Source organism: Lissotriton helveticus, chromosome 1_1 (assembly GCF_964261635.1).
Source record: "Lissotriton helveticus chromosome 1_1, aLisHel1.1, whole genome shotgun sequence".
NCBI classification, from domain to species: Eukaryota; Metazoa; Chordata; class Amphibia; order Caudata; family Salamandridae; genus Lissotriton; species Lissotriton helveticus.
The window spans coordinates 1,862,370,025-1,862,393,113 of record NC_136057.1 but is presented as its reverse complement, the minus strand read 5'-3'; the positions used below and the strand labels follow the sequence as shown (position 1 = coordinate 1,862,393,113).

Below are 23,089 nucleotides of genomic sequence, written 5' to 3'. Positions count from 1 at the left end.
TTACATATGGTAATGTGTTGACCCTAGATAAAGCCAATAGGCCTGCCTTTTATATTTTGGTGTCTGATCCTTTGACAAAGCCAGTAGGCCTGCACTACTTAAAATAACATCCCTATATTTTGTTACATTATGATAAAAAAAAACTAAGAAATTCACTGAATACAACAAACGTTCATATGCCTTTATAGTTAGCTATGATAATAAGATCTCAGTTTCCGTTAAAAAATACCTCCGAAATTCACTTAAAAAAACAAATGACATTTTAGGTAAGTGTAAATGTCATTAAAAACCATAACATTTTAAAATCGAACAACCATCAAAATTCACTAGTTATTTTTAACTGAAATAACTATAACGTGCGTCCTTGCAATGCAATGCTTATGATCTACCATATTACATCCCTCATGACATGTTGTATAACACCTTGCTAGCATCACTGATGATATCTGAAACTACATCATTAATGACAACTCTGTGCATGGCTGGAGCATCAGGTATACTTACTTCTGTTAACTACAACTGGTGAATTTTAGTGTTTTTTAGAGTTTTGAAAATGTTGTTAACTAGCTTTTTCACCTAACTATGGTGTTTGTTCAGATCTATTAAGCAGGGAGCAAATAAAAGTCCCAATAGTGCCATTTTCCATTTTACCAACATAGGTGTCTGTTCTCCTGTGCTCTTATATATAGCAAAGGAGCGTGACACATGCCCCTCTGGTTGTCTAATAATACATGTACTCAGCCTTAAACATATTAGGCCTGGTAAAAAATGCATATCTTTAGAGACAAACACATAGACCACGATTGGAATCAAACCTGTTTGGCGACGCTGCTGAGCTCCACAGCGAGATCAACTCCTGAATTCCCGATGCCAACCACGATGATTCTTTTCCCACTGAAAGGCTGTGCGTGTTTGTATTGCCGGCTATGGAAGTACTGCCCCTTGAACTTCTCAATACCTGCACAGGGAGAAAAATCCTGCTTTAATAGGGAAGGCAAAAATACCCCAGGCGCATATGATTACACACAAAACTCATACAAGTTTACACGGATGTCTACTAAATTACATTGGAAATCCCCTTTTATGGGTTCCTCCTTCACCCCTTCCTCCCCAAATTCCTCCTCCTCACTTGCCCCAATCTACCCGTTAGCCCATGCAATGTTGAGTCTGTACATGCCTGTAAAAGTAATTGAACATAGGCTATTAGTATTGAATTGCTGACTTGAGGAGAATTCACCACTACAAAGGACAGAGGAATCAAGTCCAAAAAATGAACTAGTGGAGGGGACGATGGCTGACTGTAATGGAACAGACTTTGAGGGATCATATTTGATGTAATTACATATTTATTTATATACAGATGTTTGTAAAGTGCCACAATCTTACTATGTGGTGTAGGAAGCTAGCTCTCTATATAGTGTACCAAAATGAGGTACACTATACAGAAAGTGCAGACGACCTTTATTGGATAACAGGGCTTAAAATAATATTGCAAACACAAGGAGATGATGGACGGAGCGCTGACACCTTTCAGACACTCACCCCTAGTCACAGATCTGGGTTGAATCAATCATCGTTCTTTAGCTCACTTCGCCACCTCAGTGCAGACCCAGCTATATGCAAATCGGTCTTGACCCTCTGCTTAATGGGAACAGTTTAGCCCGAACTGCCAAGCCAGGTTTTCCCTGAACCAGAAACAAGCATCCTGGGTTCGGTTTCAGGGTAACACCCCATATCAGCTAGGCTATCTTCATTCCAGTGGCAAAGTGAGCAAGGGACCCACATCTGGGCATACCCTGCCAACTTAGGGTGAACAAAGCAAACTTTGCCACCTGATTTCAGACCCAGCTACATGCAAATCAGTCTTGACCCTGTGCCTCATGGGAACAGTCCAGCCCAAACTGCAAAAGCCAGGTCTTCCTTGAACCAGAAACAAGCTTCCTGGGACCGGTTTCGGGGTAACACCCCTGACCAGCCAGGCTAGATTGATTCCAGTGGCAAGGATGCTTGTTTCCGGTACAGGGAAGACTTGGCTTGGCAGTTCGGGCTTGACTGTTCCCATTAGGCACAGGGTCAAGACTAATTTGCATAATTGTGTCTGAACTGGGGTGGCAAAGTGAGCTAAAGAATGATGATGAATTCAACCCAGATCTGTGACTGGGGGTGAGCGTCTGGAAAGTTTCAGTGTTCTGTCCATCATCTCCTTGTGTTTGCTTTGTTCGCCCTAAGTTGGCAGGGTATTCCCAGACGTGGGTCCTTTGCTCACGTTGCCACTGAATTCACACTAGCCTGTGCAATGAGGGCTGTTAGCCCGAAACCGGTACCAAGATGCTTATATCCGGTCCAGGGAAGACATGGCTTGGCAGTTCGGGCTGGACTGTTCCCATGACCAGTATAACATAATGGGGTAACCCAAGAAAATGTCCACGGGCCTGTGTATCAATTGATATAGAAAACAGTCGGTCCTAGACTTATTTATCGTACAGTCAAGTTGTAGCGGCGTGTATAGTTCTAAAAACACATTAGATATGCATATGATTGGCATAAAGTCAAAAGTACATACAAAATTCTCAAATATGCCCACCCTCAAATAACAATGGCACCCATTTATGCAAATGTGACAGTTTTATTTCTATTTCACAGACATTTTACGGTAAACAAATCACCATATTCAATAACAGGATAAAAGGTTGCTCCAAGGGGGAGTGAAAAAGAAGCGTGTTCAAGTGTAAGACAGATAAGATGAAAAGGAAGGGAATCAAAGTCAGGGTACATCCAAAGGAAAGTTAATTGCAATCATTATACATCATGAAAAACTGGCTATAATTAACAATGAAAGCAGTTAATCCGGACCTGACCCTCACAGGTCATTCTTGTTGTCGTTTATGATTTTTCAAAGAAAATGCACAGAGAGATATCATCTGTGGGTTGAGCAGGGTAGGGGTGGTACCGGGTACAGGCCCACTTGGGACCAACAACTACACTAAGTTGGCAGGGTGTGCCCAGACGTGGGTCCCTTGCTCACTTTGCCACTGGATTCAAGCTAGCCTGGCTGATGAGTGGTGTTGGCCCAAAACTAGTCCCAGGATGCTTGTTTCCGGACCAGGGAAGACATGGCTTGGCAGTTCGGGCTGGACTGTTCCCATGAGTCACAGGGTCAAAGACTGATTTGCATATAGTTGAGTCTGAACAGGGGTGGCGAATTGAGCTAAAGAACGATGATGGATTCAACCCAAATCTGTGCCTGGGGGTGAGTGTCTGAAAAGTTTCTGCGCTCTGTCCATCATCTTGTGTTTGCTTAAATTAATATTCCCAGGTGCACTATTTGTGGTGGTTTGTGGATTAGCAGCTTAGGGTTATCAGAGGGTGGTGTTAAGTATTTGTTGTACATAGAATCAATAAATGAGATACACACTCAAGAAGAAACTCAGGACTAATTAAAAAATATAAAACAATTTGTATATAATTTTAGACACCAAGATCATTGGAATGAGGTAAGTACTTTAGACATTATAGATTTTTACAGGTAAAACAGTAGAAAATCACAGCTGTTAGATTTGAGGCATGAGCCTAGAGTGCGGTAATGTTATCCTATGGGAGAAACAGTCACTGCATAGGTACATTTACAGAAGAATCTCATCTCAAGGTTGCTCTCCTGGACTTAAGGTGCATAGGGGCCAAGGTCCAAAGAACCATCAGCAGTTCGGATTTACCTCACCTGGTGTGTCAGTATGCAGAGGTGCTGGTCGCGATGGTAACCTCAAACGCTACCCATTTAAAGCCTATGGAGGAGGTCCTGTGCAAAGAAAGGCTACAAGCGGGGACTGAGGGCCAAGCCCAGAAGAACCCAATGGGGCGTTCTGCTCTTGAGGGTCTCTGGAGAACAGGGACACTGTTGGTTTACGTGGACCAGGGCTGGGGGGCTCGGTGCAGAGGTGTTTTGTCCAGGGGGCCCCTGCTATCAGAGGCTCTCACGTGATGTTGGAGACCTTGAGAAGGGATGAAAACAAGACTGCAGGGCCATGGAGATCTTGACGTCCTTTGTCGGTAGGTCGGTCTTGGCGTCGTTGATGCCCTCTCTGGACACGCAACAAGCCTTGGCCATTGCAAAGGGTCCAGTATTGCTGCAGGGAGGCTCACTGAAGGCTCAGCGTCTCGAGACTTGGGGAAGCAATGGGGCTGACCTTCTGGACTCTGTGCGATCTCCTCCTGGTGAGGTGCTCCCTCTGGGGACCGGGAGGGAAGCGAAACGGTGAACCTCGCAGATACGGTGAGTGCCTGCAGGTGCTGGGGAGTGGCTCCTTCACCCCAAATATTTGCTGGTTGCTGAGCTGCTGGACAGTCTCCAAGGGTTTGTGGAGGATGTACAGGTTTTGGACGTGTCAGTCTCTGTGATTGTCACGGGGCAAGCAGCCTGGCGGGGTTTGGCACCAATCTTTGGTGCAGGTCCTCTGTCCTCCCTTTGTTGGTCCTTCTTGGTCCTTCCTCAGTTCCCAGTAGTCGAATCTGAGTTCTTGATGTCAGGAGGCCACCTAAATACTGCATTTAAGGGTGTAAAGGGGACTGGAAGGTAGTAGCCAAAGAGCTACCTACCCCTGGGAATGCCTACACCTCCTATTTGGCCACTTCCTTTGGAGAGTGGGCATAAACCTGACCCAGAGTTCCTAGTTCAACTAAAAACATGATGGTGGAACCCTTCTTTCGTGGTTCACTTCAGGTAGCCCACCTTAGGGGTGTGACTAGCTTGAGAGTGAAAACCCCTTCTGACCAGCTACTTTTCCCACCTGTCCTGGTGCCAAATGGGCCTCAGGGCAGGGGTGGCATCTCCAAGGTCAGGGGGAAGCTGGGGTCAAATATCCAAGGCAATAAAGGCTTTGAAGCCTCTGGCCTTGATTTCCTAAATCACTAGCCATCCTGCTGGAGGAGGTGTGATCACCTTCCGCTGGAGCACATTGTTCCTGTCCTCTGAGAGCACGGGATGTCACCTACAGGGGGTCAGAAACTCATCTGTGGTAGCAAGCTGGTTGACACCAGTCAACCAGCACACTAGCGGACTATTTGGTTTACAGTTGGCACCTCCAAGAGGTTGTATGTTGCAACAACGAGTTCCTCAAGAATGACTACCTCAACAACACGATCACTACATGACCACATCTTAACCACAATGTTTTTAGCAAGCATTAAGCATTCCATTACCACGAATTTTCGTGTTAAAGGAATGCATGGTAAACTGAATCCTTCTCAACTAACTTGAACCCCTCTGACCGCGTAAAAACTACCCGAACCCCCACCCCCTAAAAACTAACCCGACCCCTGTTGGACCCGGCCTCGTGGCGTGGTCCCGCTCCTCCCCGCATGGCGGGCCCGGGACAGCCGTACCGCGTGTCCTCCCCGACGAAGCTACCTCTCCAACCCTCAACGAGAGCCGCCACTCCTGGCGACCCCCGGCTCTCCCCCTCAAGAACCCGGCGACCCCTGCTCGCCCCACTCTGCTGGACCAGACCCTGCCCGGGCCACCCTCACAGGCCCCGACTCCATCTTGGACCCTCCACGTCCTGACCACGTGGCCTCGGCCCGTCCCCGGCCATGGCCCCAGCAAAGCCCCGACATCGAGGCACCAAGATCCGACCAGGTGGTCAAGCGGCCACTTGACGGAACAAGGAGTAGGGGAGTTTCGATGGCCCTCGAACCGTCCCCGGACGCCTGGTTTCGATCGTCCTCCGGCCTCCCTGGGCGCTGGCTCCACCCCCCTGCTGGGTGTCTGGACGCTCTCATCTCGGCCCCTCTGACCCCAAGGCGCGAGGGTCCGGACATCAAAGGACTCCAGACCTATATCTGGGGCAGCTCTGGAATGGGTCGGCAGTTGTATCCTGGAGTCGAGAGCCCTGCTGACGCTGTCGCGGCTGACCCCGAGAAGAACTCGCTGCTTTGAACCCTGAAACCATCTTTGGAGTCCTGCTGGCACCGCCGCGGCCCAACAACGCTGAAACCATCTTTGGAGTCCTGCTGGCGCTGCCGCGGCCCAACCTCGCTGAAACCATCCTTGGAGTCCTGCTGGCGCTGCCGCGGCCCAACCTCGCTGAAACCATCCTTGGAGTCCTGCTGGCGCTGCCGCGGCCCAACCTCGCTGAAACCATCTTGGGAGTCCTGCTGGCGCTGCCGCGGCCCAACCTCGCTGAAACCATCGTGAAGCCTGCTGGCGCTGCCGCGGCCCGACCTTGCTGGTCCTAAGACTGTCCCGCTACCCCTTTTCCTTCCATTACCGAGACTTTGAGGATCCCTCGATCCATTTGTACATATTACCGAGAGAACCAAGCGCTACTATCGATAAAGAATCTAAGAAGTTATCCTCTTGTGTGGTGTCCCTTTGTAGTGGTGTGATTGCTCTGCTGTTACGATTCTAGGAGAGGAGCCTCACCCAGGAGGCCTCTCACCGGCGCTCGGCCAACTCCATACGGAGAGGTGGGACTCGGGGTGGTCAGTCAGACATCTTCTGCCCCCCCAAGAACTGCTTTTCTAACAACCCCCTTAAAACTACCCCTAATCCCACCACCCCCTAAAAACTATCCCATACCCCTCCCACCACCTAAAAAGTAACCCAAATCCCTCTCAGACCCTAAAAAGTATCCCAAACTCCTTCCACCCCCTAATAACTATCCCAAACCCCTTCCACCTCCTAAAAACTACCCCGTCCCCACCCCCTAAAAATTAACCTGAACCCCTTAAAACAACCACAAACCCCACCACCCTTTAAAAACTATTCCATACCCCTCACACCACCTCACACCACCTAAAACCTAATCCGAATCCCTCTCACCCCCTAAAAGCTAACCCAAACCTCTCCCACACCCTACAAACTACCCACCAACCCCTAAAAACGAACCCAAACCCCTAAAAACTACCCCTAACCCCACCACCCCTAAAATCTATCCCATACCCCTCCCACCCCCGAAAAACTACCATGATTCCCTCATCCTCTAAAAACTACCCTGAACCCCTCCCACCCCCTAAAAACTAACCCGAACCGCTCTTACCTGTCCGGTTCCTGTCCTTCGCTCCTCTCTACCCGCCCATCCGAACACAAGACCGACTTAGCCTTAACCGCGCACATGGTTGGTTAAGGCTAAGTCGCTGTTCGGGCAAGTTGTTGTTGGGCTTGCGTGACTCCAGAACTCGTTGTTGTGGAGTCGTTGTTCCGGAAGTTTACCCCTACAACATGCCCTCTTGGTGCATGTCACAATCAATCTAGTACATATTTATTAAGACAAGGCGTTTGATACTAAAGACCATTATTTTCAGTGAAGCCATTATGTAGCTGGGTAACTTGTATTGACCAGTGCCCAGTACATATGTTTGAGATGGCTTCCTGAACACCAGCAATGTCGTGGCAATGGAAGCAGACATCACAGGAGCATATCTGCTCATTCAGATATGTCATTACATATAATATACTGCACCCTGCCTTAGGGCTACAATGCTCTTTAGTACCCATGCCTTGGGTACCAGAGGTACCTTTTACTAAGGACTTGCAGGGGTGCTAAAGTCCTTGCCAACTGGGTTACAACTAGACATTTACCTTGTTTTAAGGGAAGGAGTTCTAGCACTGGGGCCTGGTTAGCAGGGCCCCAGACAGTTTCAGTCGAAAATCATCAGAACAAGGGAAAAAGTGTAGGTGACCATGTCAAAGGAAATACCTTTCCTACATCCCGTTATTTCAGGCAGCTGGAACAATATAATTAATTGTTCTGCATATAATAGCTAATTGATGCTGGGCAGGCCACTTAAGAGTCCAACCTGATGTGAGGAGATACAGTACTCATCTGACACTACCCTCTGTGAATGTTCTTGTTAGTTTGAACAGCTCTGCTTTCAGGGGTTTTCAGAAACGTAGGCTGGAAGTTTCTGCCCTTGGAATGGATTCAACTTGTTTCATAGTTTGGGTCACTGTACACTCAAGAACCAGTCGTCTCCATGTTCTAGAGGCTGGAAATCTTCTTGTTGAATCAGATTAGAGGAGAGTGATGATAGATCTTAGGTTGAAGCATAAAGATGGGCAAGTTTATGTAAGTATCCCTGGGGCTTAGCTTCCTTTACTACTTTAGGCCCATCCTTGCCACGCTTTATTCTTTTTTGCACCCACTTTCAGAATAGCAGTGTTGTTTGGGATAGTAGTGATATCTGACTCTGGACTGTGAATTGCAACTTAGGAAAAAATTGCACTTTGTAGTCTTTGTAGTACATTTAGTTGTACTGCATTAGTTCTTTTCATGTAATACAAAGTGCTAAATGTACTCTAGCTCAGACCTGGAGTAAGTACAGCACCACACATGGCCAGCAACCCTTTATTAGAAAATAACAGAGTAGCACATGTTGCCAACAACTGGAAATGCAGTACCCTTCCATTAAAAATTATGGCGGCAGGGACATAAAAACGTTCAAATAGGAAATGATGATAAATTATAGTAACATAATTTGTCTATTAAAAATAAATAAATAAATAAATCTGAAAATATATATGTGTGTGTTGTATTTAATGTAGGTAATCAATCAGAGAGAGAGGGAAAAGTATAAGGAGTCACTCTTGATCCCTCTAATGGTAATATCAAATAAACAACAGAAGAGTGCAGCCATAAGAAAAGAAGAGCTGGAAAAAGAAGTCACTCTTGTTTGTAAAAAGAACCCTCACTCACCAACCTAGTTGGTGACATGCTTCATCATTGGGTTTCTATCAGAGAGGCTGAGTGCCTCCCTGGTGTGCTACGACACCTGACCACAGCAGATCGGAATTTGTGGGTGATGCGAGTGTGAACAAATTAGTGGAAGTGATTTAAAAAAGTGCTTAGTTCGTCCGTAAACAAACTTTATTCGTGGAGAACTAGGAACCACTTAAAAACAGTGCAGTGGATGTATCAGAAACTGGCTAGATGGACCAGATACATCCTTGGAGTTAAAAAAAGGGGTGTGGTCGACATGTTTCTGCCTCCATTCGCCTTTTGCGAGGTTTTCGCAGGACCAAAACATCACGGCTGTATGCGCACGCTAAGGCGCACCCTAACCTATGGTGTTGAGAAACCGGTATGACTTACGGTTTGAGTACAGCCTTCAGCATTAGTGAAAGCCGTATTACTCTGTGAAGAAAAGAAAACATACATAAGACAGCACAGTCACATAACAGTACATATATTGTGGTTTGCGTACTCGAATAGTCTGAAGGTGACCATGCTCATGCCGTTGTTATGTGGCTCTTCATAGTGCCACTACAGGCTATAGTACCTATCTGTGCTCGTGATGTGTACCTAGTTAGAGCTAAGACGTTGTGCTGTCCCTGTGCCTTTTTTGAGGTACCAAGCTCTAATTCTAGCGCTAGTTCCAGCGTGATATTTGTAATCAAAAGCGCGCTTTAGTCCTGCACGCCAACGCGTTGCCGGTCATTCAGATATTTGATCAAGTATTAAGAACAAAAACAAAAGGACATGACTGAACTTTTAGAATCACAGGATACGCGTGAACGTGGGGCTCGTGTTATCCATAAAATAGGCAGACTGAAAATATGGAGGTGGTCGGGCTTACTTAAGGTATCAGGTAACCTTACATCATGGGTCCTAGTGGGGGCGGTGGCTTGTAGTCACACGCTGTAGAGGTAAAATCAAGTGAAAAAGAATGTTACTCAAACCCCAGCCATTATATTTTACCTTTGAAAGCCTGAAGAGTGTGGGGATTCAATACTCATTACACCAAAGCCAGTGCCCGTATGGAACCTGCATACTCCCTTCCTGAGGACCCCGTGGATGTCACCATGCTGGGTCGGGGAGTTTTTAATGCAGCTGCACGACCTATATCGCATCGGGGGCACTTACGGCGCGTAGACAGTGACATAATGACGTCCCGGCGTGCGCATGCGTCAGATGTACGCCTCCGAAGACTAGACCAGAACGCTTCTTCTAGTTGGAGACACAGTGAATTGAATTTAAAAAGCTTTATTAAGTTAACGCTTGCAAGAGAATGTTAATTCACAAGCGTTTGCTTAGTGTGAGTATCCTCCGGGTGGGCGGGCTGAATTTAAAAGGAGTGTAATTTAGTATAACGTATAATTCTCTGTGTATGCGTGATGGTTTAAAAGGATGAACCAATAAGCACAGTTGGATAAAATAGTCAGACCCATATAATCTCCCATAAGCTGGTGTTCTGCTCAAGACAAACTATGGAAGCATTAAATTATAGTGTATGATAGGAATCAACATATCTAACATATGTAACAAACCTCATAGAGTATAGTCCTACAGGTGTGTTGTCAATTGTTAGGGTTTCAATTCGTTACATGGAGACTCTGCAATTTGTGTCATGGGGATATGTCAATCGTCAGTGACCTTGAGGGATGTTACTCATAATGATAATTACTTGGAACCCAGATAGTGTCAAGATAGTGGTTTTGGACTCTCTCAGGGTGTCTAATAGATATGTGTCCAGGTGCTGATCTATATGCAAACTAAGACACATATATGGTATGGCATGACCAAGAGGACTAAGCTGTTTCAGCGGCGTAACACGGAACCTCACGGGATGTTATCGTTGAGTCCCTGTGTGTGTGTTGCAAGGCAGTAGACCCACCGCTGTTCCTTCTCAAACAGTATCTGTGATGAGTTGTTCCCAGATTGTATCTGTTACATTACTGTCCAACCTAAATCGTTCGTTGTATGATTGGACTGCAGAAAATGTTCAGTCATCCTGGTTGTGCTCTTTTTGCACCGGATGTTACTTCGGTGTTTACACACACATTGTTTTACTTTGGTGTGGTCATGCCCACATACCTCAGTCCACATGGGCACGTGATCAGGTAGACCACGTTGGTTGAATTGCAATTAGTATTCGAGCACTGTGTCCAAGTTTTTCCACTTTCCAGGGCTAGGGTTTTAGTGGGTGCAGTTAAATGGCAGACGCTACAATTTCCACAGGGGAAATGTCCCAGGACTCTAGGCAGACCCCAAGCATTGAGTACAGTTGGAGTTTTCCATTCCTAGTTTTTTTGGGCGAGTGTGTACTAGGGCATCCCTAATGCTTCTGGCCTTTTGGTAAGAAAACAATGTTTTTGTCCATTTTCTGTTGTTACTTTCCAAAATACGGCATAGCTTGTTTATTGACTTGGCAATGTCGTTAGAGGCAACATTATACGTGGTAACGTAGGTCAGTGGAACTTCTTTAGGGTGTTTAGGGTTGTCTTCAAGCAGTGCCTCCCTCGGTTGGTTCCTTGCCCGTTTGCAATTGCAACCCCATTTCAGCATCCACTCTGGGTATCCCCGCCTTTAGAGTTTATTCTTTAGGTCCGCCGCCTAAGAGCGGTAATCCTCTACCTTGCTGCAATTGCGCCTGATCCTCAGATATTGGCCAAAGGGGAGATTCTCCCGCAGGTGTCTGGGAAGAAAGCTGGAGAACTCAAGTAAGTTGTTTTTAGCTGTTGGTTTATAGTGGGTTTTCGTGGACAATTTCCCTTCTGACTTGGAGATAACCACATCCAGAAAGATCCTTTCCTTTTTGTCTAGGACATGTGTAAACCTTAAGTTGGCATCGCGGGTATTAATCCATTTGAGGAATTTTAACAAGGGATGTTCTGGTCCTTGCCAGATAACGAAAATGCCGTTGATATATCTCCTCCAACAAGATATACCGAATGCGTAGGGGTTGTCTGTAGTTAGGATATGTTCAAAACCATGAACATAAAGTCCCACAACACTCGGGGCAAAGTTACTGCCCATAGAAGTCCCTGTTGTTTGTGGGAATAGGTCCCCCTTATACTCAAAACAATTCTGTTTATGGGCCAAAGTGGCACATTCAATGATACATTATTTGGGAGTCCGGTGTACCCAGGTAGCTTCATTAAGAGCCTCATTCAGTACCCTGATGGCATCATTCTGGGGGATGCTGGTATAAAGACTCTCAATGTCTAGTGAGACCAGAATGGTAGAGTCTTCATCCACTGTAAGATCTTGCAGGAGGGCTAAGAGGCTCTTGGTATCCTTGAGATAGGTGGTGGTCTGCTGAATGAGGGGCTTTAAGAAGAAGTAAAAAAAACGTGACAGGGGCTCAACAGTGAGCGACCCAATCCATCAAACAATAGGGCATCCAGGAGGAGGCGTTCAATTTTGTGTGTCTTAGGTAGGGTATAGAAGTTTGGAATAATTCCTTGACCTGTCGTCAGGAAGTCGACTTCATGCTTAGTAATATGCCCATTAGCCTCAGCACAATTAACCAAGTTGGTAATCTGTGCTTTGAGTTGTGGAGATGGGTCAGAGGACAATGGGGTGTAGTTTTGAGGTCACTAAGGAGGCGCCTGCACTCCTTGTCATAGTCCGTTGTGTCCGGGATGACCAGGGCCCCACCCTTGTCTGCCGGCTTTATGCCAATTGAGGTGTTGGACTGTGAGGACTGAATTGTTTGAAACTCTGCCACACTAAGATTCTTGAAAACTCTAGTTTCCTCAATGCCTCAACATCATTAAATACCGCCTGTTCAAATGTGAGTATTTCAGCAGGGAAAGTGTGTGGAGGTGGGTGGAATGTGGACTTGAGTCTGAGTCCTGTATTGCCTGATGAGTTGGATGCCTCAGGAGGTCCCAGTTTTTCAAAGTAGGCTTTGAGTTTGAGTTTCTTAAAGAACTCTGATAACTCATAGAGCAACCGGAATTTGTCTAGGCGTGCTGTTGGGACAAAACCGAGACCTCTCTCAAGAACTGTAGTCTCGGTTGGAGTTGGGCTTACATGATAAAGGTTGGTAATTAGGCTCTCTGGTTGCTTGTTCCTGCATGCTGATCTTGTGATTTGCTACGTGTGTAGTTCCCCACTGCATCTTCCTGTTTCCAATGGACTTGACTTGTCCCTCTAATTTTCCCTCTTCCCCTACGGGCCCTCTCTAAAAAAGGCAGTCGATATGTGTTTTGTGGGTATGGGGAAATTGGCATAAATGCTGGGTTCCAGCCCTTCATTGGCAGTTGGGGATGCTGGAATTGGCTATGGAAGCCTCCGCCCCCTGGTGCTGGGAAGCCTGGCCATGTCTGTTGTGAGTAGAGTAACTAAACTTACTGGAACCGCTTGTTGTGGATGCATCATCTTCAGATATGTCTGAGCTATTTGTATTCCTTAAAGGAGGTATGTTCTCAGGGTCAGCATAGGGGTATACTTTGTAAAATGCAAATCTCTTCAGATCCTTCTGAAATTTTTGTGCCTTCGACTATATAAGGTTGTCTTTATAGTCGTTAATTTCTTTAATTAATTCCTCAAGTTTCTTCTTATACCATGTCAGTGTTGTCTTAAAATGATTTTCGGTGTGTTGGATTTCCACCATCATTGCTTCAAATAGCCTCAGTGCGGTTTTTATAATAAGAACCAGCCAGTCGTGGGTACAGTGCCATGTGCCAAGAAGATGCGAAGAGAGTTTGTAACCAGCAGGCCTTTGGGAGCAGTGTTGTTCCGCAGGTACTCGGTTAAAATCGTACCATGGAGGATGGTTCGAATCCTGTTACGTTTTTGCACCATTCGCTGGTTTAAGATATGGTCTGTGCTATCGCAGGACCTGTAACCATAGAGGGGCCAACCAAAATAGCACCCAACTCTGCATCAGTAAATGAAAGCCCTGGGATCTCAATATTGCTGCCAAAGTTAAGTCAGAGGTCCAAAAATAGTGATAAGGACAGTCTCGCAACTGTGCGCTGCCTAAGTATAGGTAATCAACCAGAGAGACGAGCAAAAGTATAAGGAGTCACTCTTGATCCCCCTAATGGTAATATCAAATAAACAATAGAAGAGTGCAGCCAAAAGAGAAAAAGTGACTTCTTTTGCCGGTTCTTCTTTTCTTTTGGCTGCACTCTTCTGTTGTTTATTTGTATTTAATGTAACACAAGATATATGATTACCTTTGTTATTTGCAAAACAAATATTAATAAAAAATAATGTTATACATATCTTTTAGTAATTTACTGTGTTCATTTTATAATAAATCTTCAAACGAGTAATTATACATTATTTAGATATATTAAGATTAATGCATTTGTAATATTCTTTTAAGACACTAGTGTTTTAACTTATTTTATTTGTTCTAGGTTTAAAACAAATATATTCAATTATTTTACATTAATATTTTATGTTAAATATTTTGTTCATATTATTTTATATTTTAGTCATTTTTTTTTACCTTTCCCTATGCTTTGCCCTAGGGAGACCTTAGACCCAGTGGCTGGGAACTCTGTCTATATGTAAAAGAGTACTAGGAGCAACTTTCCCTTTATACATTTGTCTCCAGCTCCTCATTTAAGGGGGTGGAGACATGTAAGTCTACTCTTTAGTAACTTTGCATTCAGAAATGGTGATTAGCTAAAAGTAGTGAAGTTTGTACAAAATGTAAGAACAAATTCAAATGAGTAAATCTATATGTGTGAAAATGTAACTCTGTGAATAAGACCTTCAGTGTTGTGCACATGTCGCAGTGGCTCTTAGGAATTAAACATTCTTTGTTGTCATACTAATCTTTATATGTGGAGGCACATATCAGCAATGACCAGGGACATAAAGCAACAAGCCCTAGCAATGTAATTCGGTCCGGCTTTAGGGGAATACTGTATGGTAACGTGAAGCATTACTAGTGGATAGCATGGGAATGCATATGCATTTGGGTGTAAGCAAAGAACTATAGAATAATATTGGTGTAGGTTAATCCAGACCTAAAGGTCCATGCAGGTTAATGTCTGCCCTCCTTCCACATGTGCTGCCTGCAACAAAAAACACCCTATATTATCTAATTAACAAAGTCACTTTAATAGCTTTACAATATCATGTGCGTGGATGGGAGTTTAAAGAAATTAAAATAGTGAGCATGCGTTTTTGACCCTATTACTAGATCTTACGCACTACAAAAAGTCCATACGTGAGGTCGACATGTTTCAGCCCCATTTGCCCAGCCAGGTCTAAGGGGCTTTCTTCAGGACCAGAAAAAATACTTGTGTGCAAACACAATTTGTGTTGCACTATTAAGTGGTTTACTATTTGTCCACTTATGAAAATTAGGTCGATAGTACCTGAAATAGAAAGCACAAAGAAAAAGAAAAGAGGGATATCTATGAATACCTCCTTTTGATGCTGTTAAAGTCTTATCTAAGCATTCCTATTCTATTGGAAGCTTAGTAAGATTAAGGCTCTTGTTTCTGTCACATTGCGTATTTCGCTAATTGAGAGATAATTCTGTGACTACGAGCATGTAATGGCATATCTGTCTTACAAACACCGGATTGGATATAATTTGTAGAGAAGTTGAACAATGATGATCCGAAGCTTGATCCCTTTGGCAAGGAAGGGATTGGTTGTTGGGTGTTCCTCTTGTCATATACATGAAGTAAACCTCCACAATACTTTTATTGGACTATTCACTTGGTGCAACATAGCAGTTGAGTGTTGTGTATCTTGTCCCTGCGTAAAGAGGCTGCACATATTTTCATTTGCCAGGTACACAACACAAGTAGGACTTGCTGCGAATGGTCACAACAACTGCTTGAGAAAATGTGATTACATTTTTTACTTATCTGAATCTTAGGATATGCAAACAACCAGCCATAGAGAATATCATTGACTACTTGGGAGTCATGAACTTTAGGGTGTGACGCAGAAAAATGTATGTGCAGTTAAAACACTGTGGCCATTGGTTGGGCGAATATGTAATAATCCTTCAATATGACATTCTCTTTAGAAAGCTAAATATGCAAGTATGTTGCCTGGAGAACTGTTGTTGCATTGTGATCTACATGGCACTGCCCTCTCTGGCAATTTTCAAAAGCTTTACCAATAATGATGTAAAATGATTGGTGGAAATGCAAACAAACAAAAGCCACAGTGGAGTCATTTCTCCCTCCCACAGACTGCAGCAGCCAAACCTCTTTGAACTCTACGGAGAAGAATGCATATGAGGCCGGTGTGCTAGGTGCTAACATCTTGACTCACCTGGAAAGGTATCCAGTGGTAGATTAGGGTATGTGTGATGTCCACTGCAGACCAGGATTGCATCAAAGATGGCTGACTCTTGTTTCCCCTCCTTCTCAGTGATAACGTCCCATTGGCCAGTGGTGTTAAAATCTGGGCGTTTTTTAATGCTGACCACGGATGTCTGTGGGAAAATTCAAAGTACAAACTGAATGCATCCATTTAAGATGTTCTCAGTTGTTAGCATGATAAATGAAAATGGCCATTAGAAACGTTTAACAATTTTTACAGTGAACAGTTCCCCTTTTCGCTATAGAGAAGAACAAATGTAGGGCCAGATGTATGAAAATTCCATTCATAAAAAGTAGTCTCAAATTGCACATAGAATAGAAATTTGCAAACTTACCTATGTACTATGCACAACCAACATACCTTATTACTATTCATGAGGCAGGTCACAAATTGAGACTCACTCTGATTGGTGGACATCACAGGGATGGTGGCCTGCTGGAGTCATCAGACCACCATGGTTTGTGATAGTTTTTTATGTATATAAATGTTATGATGCAGCGTGTTCAAATGAAACGAGGTACATTTAAAAAAAAAGTTTCTTTTAAAAAAGTTTGAGAGTAATAGACCATTGCCTAGTACCCAACGAGCAAATATTGATGCATTGCATTCCAGTAGGAACGCCCTAAATATGCGCTTTAAAAATAGCAATTTGTTATGCATTTCTAAACCCATTTTACGATTCAGTAACCATTTGCCAAATCATAACATTGACACAAAAATACATTTTACGGTTGCAAACACTGTGACTTATTGAGTCACAGGCTTTGTGACCAGGGGTGGCTCACCAATAGGAGCACTGGAGCATTGCTCCCTGGCCGCAAAAGCTACCACAAAATAAGTACATGTTACCTCGCATTTAATAAATTTAAATAGTTAGCCCGTATGAAACTTTGTAAAATTACAGCCTGCCGGTGGTAACACTATCGCTTGGTGTCCAGCAGGGCGTGGCCAATCATATTAATTGGGAGGGTGAGGTGGCTATGCAACTTTGGTGATCTGCGCATATCAGGCTGGGCAGTCTGTTGCCCTTGACCAGGCTGACATGCGCACTTCAGGTCTCAGCAATTTGCTCTGTGTCAGGGAGCCGATGGGAGTACAAACGCATCCCAAAAGTCTCTGCTGGAGCGCTGTGTTCACCTGCTCCTGCACATCCTGGAGCTGCTTTCATGCGGTTTATAAATATAAACAGCATGAGAGCAGTGACTTGATTGGCTGTACAGGTGTGAATAGACCCGCGGTCCTGCATGCATTAAGAAAGGCTGGCAGAGCAGGGGAAGCAAGAGGACTGCCAGGGGACGGCACACATCCTAACTTACAAAAAAGTAGGATTACCAACATTATTACTGAATTATGAATGCAGTTTAATGCAATCAGATCTAATACAGCAATGTAATCAGCTGCGGTCCGTGCAGGTAACTGCATGGGGCAGGGAGGAGGCTGGGCAGGGCGGCGAGGGGGGAGTCGAAAGATGATGGAATAGGGAAAATGGAATAAATAAATAAATCCTATTCCGTTTTCCGTTGTCGACCAGTCCCCCCCATTCCGCCCCACTCCACCGAGCTTACCTGTAGTCAGGTAGTTGCAATAAGGTCTTAATGTAAGCCACAATAAATCAACACAGAATAAGGACAGTTGTGCAGGGGCACGTCTTTTTTAGGGTACAAGCAGTAGTGCATGCTCACATCATGAAACAGAAGAAGAGAAGATTGTGGTATTGTCGGTGGAGTTTACTGTTCTAAATACAGGTTTAGCGTCAGCATCCATATGATTGATGCCTTTCTTATAGCCCATCAGCCTCAATCCAACAAATTGTTTTAAGACTGCAGCACTGCAGTTGTCCTTTGTGACAAACACAGCACACGCACGCAAATAAACCATCTTCAACAATGATGAACCTTTCATAGGATTTTCAGATAGAAACTCAAGCCTTTCATCGTAACAGGGTTCTGTGGTTCTTCCAGCTCGAACCACTAGGGGCGTGAATAGGCCACTGGCATATGTCCACATATCTTTCAGGTTATCCATGTCTTGTATGTAAATGCTACACCCTATATGACTTCGTAGCATGGCACAGAATAACAGGGATTATATCATTGTGGGTGTTAGAAATGTGGGTCTCTAGATGGCAGAGGTAGGTACCTTTGTCCAAATAGGGACCATTACTTCTAGTCAGGGTAACGGAAACACACTTCTAAAATAACCCCTGCTCACCCCCTTGCTAGCAGACAGGCTTATTTCAGAGGCAGTGTGTAAAGCATTTTTGAACACATACAGTAACACAGTGAAAACACTACAAATGGACACCACACCAATTTAGAAAAATAAATAATCTTAATCTAAACCAAAACAAGACCAAACTACAAAAATTCACAATACAGTATTAAAAATAAGGTTTTCAAATGGTAGAAATGTTGAATTTCCAACTTGCATTGAACTGAACTACTTTTCACACAAAGTACCTGGGATGCGTCACGCAAACAAACAAAAAGGGCCGCGGGGAAGGTGATGTATTGGTTCCTTACACCTCAGGGAAGGTGATGCGTCTGTTTCTTGCTCAGGGGGAGATGATGCATCGGTTCCTTACCGGAGAGGAGGTGATGCGTCAGTTTCTCACTGCGTGGGGAGGTGATGCATTGGTTTCTTACTGCGTCCCCCAATGATGCAACAAACTTGGGGCCTCAATGCTATGCAGCGATCTGGGACGAAGTGTGGAGTCTTCTACCTCCCCGAGGAAAACAGCCTCTAGAGGTCCACAACAACAGCAGGCACCTCTTTGCAGGTCAGAACTCCCAGCAAGGAAGTTCAGGGGAGCTGGTGGTGAAATCTTTGTGACCCTGAGACTTCAGAACAGGAGGCAAGCTCAGTTCCAAGCCCTTGGAGATCTTTCTCAACCAAGGGACACAGCAAACAGCTAAGCCATTTTCTCTTTTCCTTGGCAGCAAGTAGCCACTGCAGGCCAACCCCAGACAGCAAACAGCACAGGGGCAGTATTCCTCCTCAGCTTCTCTGGCTCTTCTCCATGGCAACGGTTTCTCTTGATTCCCAGAAGTGATCTAAATGTCTGGGGTCTCGGCCCCTCTTTTTATACACCAAAATCCTTTGTTCTCTGATGGCAGAGAGTGTCTGTACCCAGCAAAAACCAGTACTGTGGGGCATTTGCAAGTACACAACAACCTCCTTTGTCAGGCTTCAGACACACCACAGGGGGGGGGGCAGAGCCATCATTGTGGAAGGCAGGCACAGCCCTACTCAGGTGAAGATGCTACTCCTCCCACCACTCCAAATGCAGACCAAGCCTATTCAACCCAGCCCTGACCCATCAGACTTCTGGAGCCACAGCCCTCCTCCAGCCTCGTTCATTCAAAAGCCAGACATGCAATACACAAACCTAGCAGAGGCACACTGGATGGTTAGGCAAGAAAATACCTACTTTCTAAAAGTGGTATTTTCAAACACAGAATTTAAAAATCATCCTCGCTAAAAGATGCATCTTAACATTCTGAGTTCAGGCATACTAAACTTTATTTACCTATCTTGTTCCTAGAGTCAGTTATGTTTATAAGATATTATAAACTAACTCCCCATTCTGGCCTATGGGAACAGATAGCCTTGCAATAGTGAAAAACTAAATTAGCAGTTTTTCACTATCAGGGCATGCCACACGACCAGGGCATGCCCTACCTTTCACATACAATGTACCCTGCCCATAGGAGTACCTTGGGCCTACCTTTGGGGTCACTAATATGTAGAAAAGGGACGGTTTAGGGACTGGCAAATGAATCTATGACATAATACGACAGACAGAATATAGACATACAAAAATATCGACACAAAAATATCGAAATCAAAAATATCGGAGTTCTATCTACATAAAGGTAAGTACAAAAATATCGAGAAAAAAATATAGTAATACAAAAATATCGAAGTTAAAAATATCGTTTTTTTAAATGTATTAATAATAATGTAAAAATAATTTAAAAATACATATCATTTAGCAAATTAAAAATATAAACATTAAAACATATAAAAAATTATTAACTAATACATACACATTTAAAATAAATTAAAAACTACATATAAATTAATATATAAACTTACTCTACATATTGCAACAGTAGGGAAAGCGTTGGGTAGCGTAGGGGTAAAAATTACTATTCCCACTCCAGAGGGTGCAACAGTAGGGAAAGCGTTGGATAGTGTAGGGGTAAAAATTACTATTCCCACTCCAGAGAGTTCAACAGGAGGGAAAGCGTTGGATAGCGTAGGGGTAAAAATTACTATTCCCACTCCAGAGAGTGCAACAGTAGGGAAAGCGTTGGATAGCTTAGGGGTAAAAATTACTATTCCCACTTCAGAGAGTGCAACAGTAGGGAAAGCGTTGGATAGCGTAGGGGTAAAAATGACTATTCCCACTCCAAAGGGTGCAACAGTAGGGAAAGTGTTGGATAGCGTTGGATAGCGTAGGGGTAAAAATTACTATTCCCACTCCAAAAGGTGCAACAGTAGGGAAAGCGTTGGATAGCGTAGGGGTAAATATTACTATTCCCACCCCAGAGAGTGCAACAGTAGGGAAAGCGTTGGATAGCGTAGGGGTAAAAATTACGATTCCCACTCCAGAGAGTGCAACAGTAGGGAAAGCATTGGATAGCGTAGGGGTAAAAAATACTATTCCCACTCCAGAGGTTGCAACAGTAGGGAAAGCGTTGGATAGCGTAGGGGTAAAAATTACTATTCCCACTCCAGAGAGTGCAACAGTAGGGAAAGCGTTGGATAGCGTAGGGGTAAAAATTACTATTCCCACTCCAGAGAGTGCAACAGTAGGGAAAGCGTTGGATAGCGTAGGGGTAAAAATTACTATTCCCACTCCAAAGGGTGCAACAGTAGGGAAAGCGTTGGATAGCGTAGGGGTAAAAATTACTATTCCCACTTCAAAGGGTGCAACAATAGGGAAAGCGTTGGATAGCGTAGGGCTAAAAATTACTATTCCCACTCCAGAGGGTGCAACAGTAGGGAAAGCGTTGGATAGCGTAGGGGTAAAAATTACTATTCCCACTCCAAAGGGTGCGACAGTAAGGAAAGCGTTGGATAGCCTTGGGGTAAAAATTACTGTTCCCACTCCAGAGGGTGCAACAGTAGGGAAAGCGTTGGATAGTGTAGGGGTAAAAATTACTATTCCCACTCCAGAGAGTTCAACAGGAGGGAAAGCGTTGGATAGCGTAGGGGTAAAAATTACTATTCCCACTCCAGAGAGTGCAACAGTAGGGAAAGCGTTGGATAGCTTAGGGGTAAAAATTACTATTCCCACTTCAGAGAGTGCAACAGTAGGGAAAGCGTTGGATAGCGTAGGGGTAAAAATGACTATTCCCACTCCAAAGGGTGCAACAGTAGGGAAAGTGTTGGATAGCGTTGGATAGCGTAGGGGTAAAAATTACTATTCCCACTCCAAAAGGTGCAACAGTAGGGAAAGCGTTGGATAGCGTAGGGGTAAATATTACTATTCCCACCCCAGAGAGTGCAACAGTAGGGAAAGCGTTGGATAGCGTAGGGGTAAAAATTACGATTCCCACTCCAGAGAGTGCAACAGTAGGGAAAGCATTGGATAGCGTAGGGGTAAAAAATACTATTCCCACTCCAGAGGTTGCAACAGTAGGGAAAGCGTTGGATAGCGTAGGGGTAAAAATTACTATTCCCACTCCAGAGAGTGCAACAGTAGGGAAAGCGTTGGATAGCGTAGGGGTAAAAATTACTATTCCCACTCCAGAGAGTGCAACAGTAGGGAAAGCGTTGGATAGCGTAGGGGTAAAAATTACTATTCCCACTCCAAAGGGTGCAACAGTAGGGAAAGCGTTGGATAGCGTAGGGGTAAAAATTACTATTCCCACTTCAAAGGGTGCAACAATAGGGAAAGCGTTGGATAGCGTAGGGGTAAAAATTACTATTCCCACTCCAAAGGGTGCGACAGTAAGGAAAGCGTTGGATAGCCTTGGGGTAAAAATTACTGTTCCCACTCCAAAGGGTGCCACAGTAGGGAAAGCGTTGGATAGCGTAGGGGTAAAAATTACTATTCCCACTCCAGAGGGTGCAACAGTAGGGAAAGCGTTGAATAGCGTAGGGGTAAAAATTACTATTCCCACTACAGAGGGTGCAACAGTAGGGAAAGCGTTGGATAGCATGGGGGTAAAAGTTACTTCCCACACTACTCCCCCTTTAACACACAACACACTACACATACAAAAAACCACAATTAATATAAATATCAATTAATAAATTATTGACAATTAATATTACATTGATGTAATTATAAATTAGCTAATTAACACATATTAATTACCAATTAAAAATTAATTACCAATTAATTAACAAAATATTTACAAGAATAAACAATATTTATTAATACATTATTTATAATTAATATTATGAAATAATTAAAATAAACGAATAACCAATTAATTAACAATTAATTAACAATAAATACCAATAAATAAATACAATCTCTTTAATAAATTTAATTTAATTATGTCACACCCTATTCTCCTATAAACACACAACCCACTACACATAAATAAATCACATAAAAAATGTAATTGTCATTTAATCACTTAATAATAATGAATTACCAATTAATTATTAATTAGCAATAACAAAAAATTAAAAATATTACTACATTAACTCTAATTAATTTAATTAACTAATTAATAATAATTAATTACCAATTAATTATTAATTAACAATAACAAAAAATAATAAGCATTACTACATTAACTCTAAATAATTTAATTAACTAATTAATAATAATTAATGACCAATTATTTATTAATTAACGATAACAAAAAATAATAAATACTACTACATTAACTCTAATTCATTTAATTAACTAATTAATAATAATTAATTACCAATTAATTATTAATTAATAAGTATTTATTAATCACAAATATTTTAAAAACATATCAATCAATTAATTATAATTAAATTACTTCCCACCCTATTCCCCTATAAACCCACAACACGCTCTGATACTAAAACGCAAAATGTTTAACAAACATATAAACAACATAATA

The 23,089-nt window shown here is 43.5% G+C and overlaps 1 protein-coding gene across 3 annotated transcripts in view; it reads right to left on the bottom strand.

The window, feature by feature from the left end:
• LOC144754069 (flavin-containing monooxygenase 5-like) overlaps positions 1–23,089 on the bottom strand; it is a 413,291-nt gene that overhangs the window by 71,546 nt on the left and 318,656 nt on the right. For all 3 annotated transcript variants that reach the window (XM_078641598.1, XM_078641614.1, XM_078641606.1), the window contains 2 exons: positions 15,978–16,140; positions 816–958 (listed from right to left, as the gene is read on the bottom strand). In XM_078641598.1, coding sequence (XP_078497724.1) covers positions 816–958; positions 15,978–16,140 — 306 coding nt within the window. The remainder of the gene's footprint in view (positions 1–815; positions 959–15,977; positions 16,141–23,089) is intronic.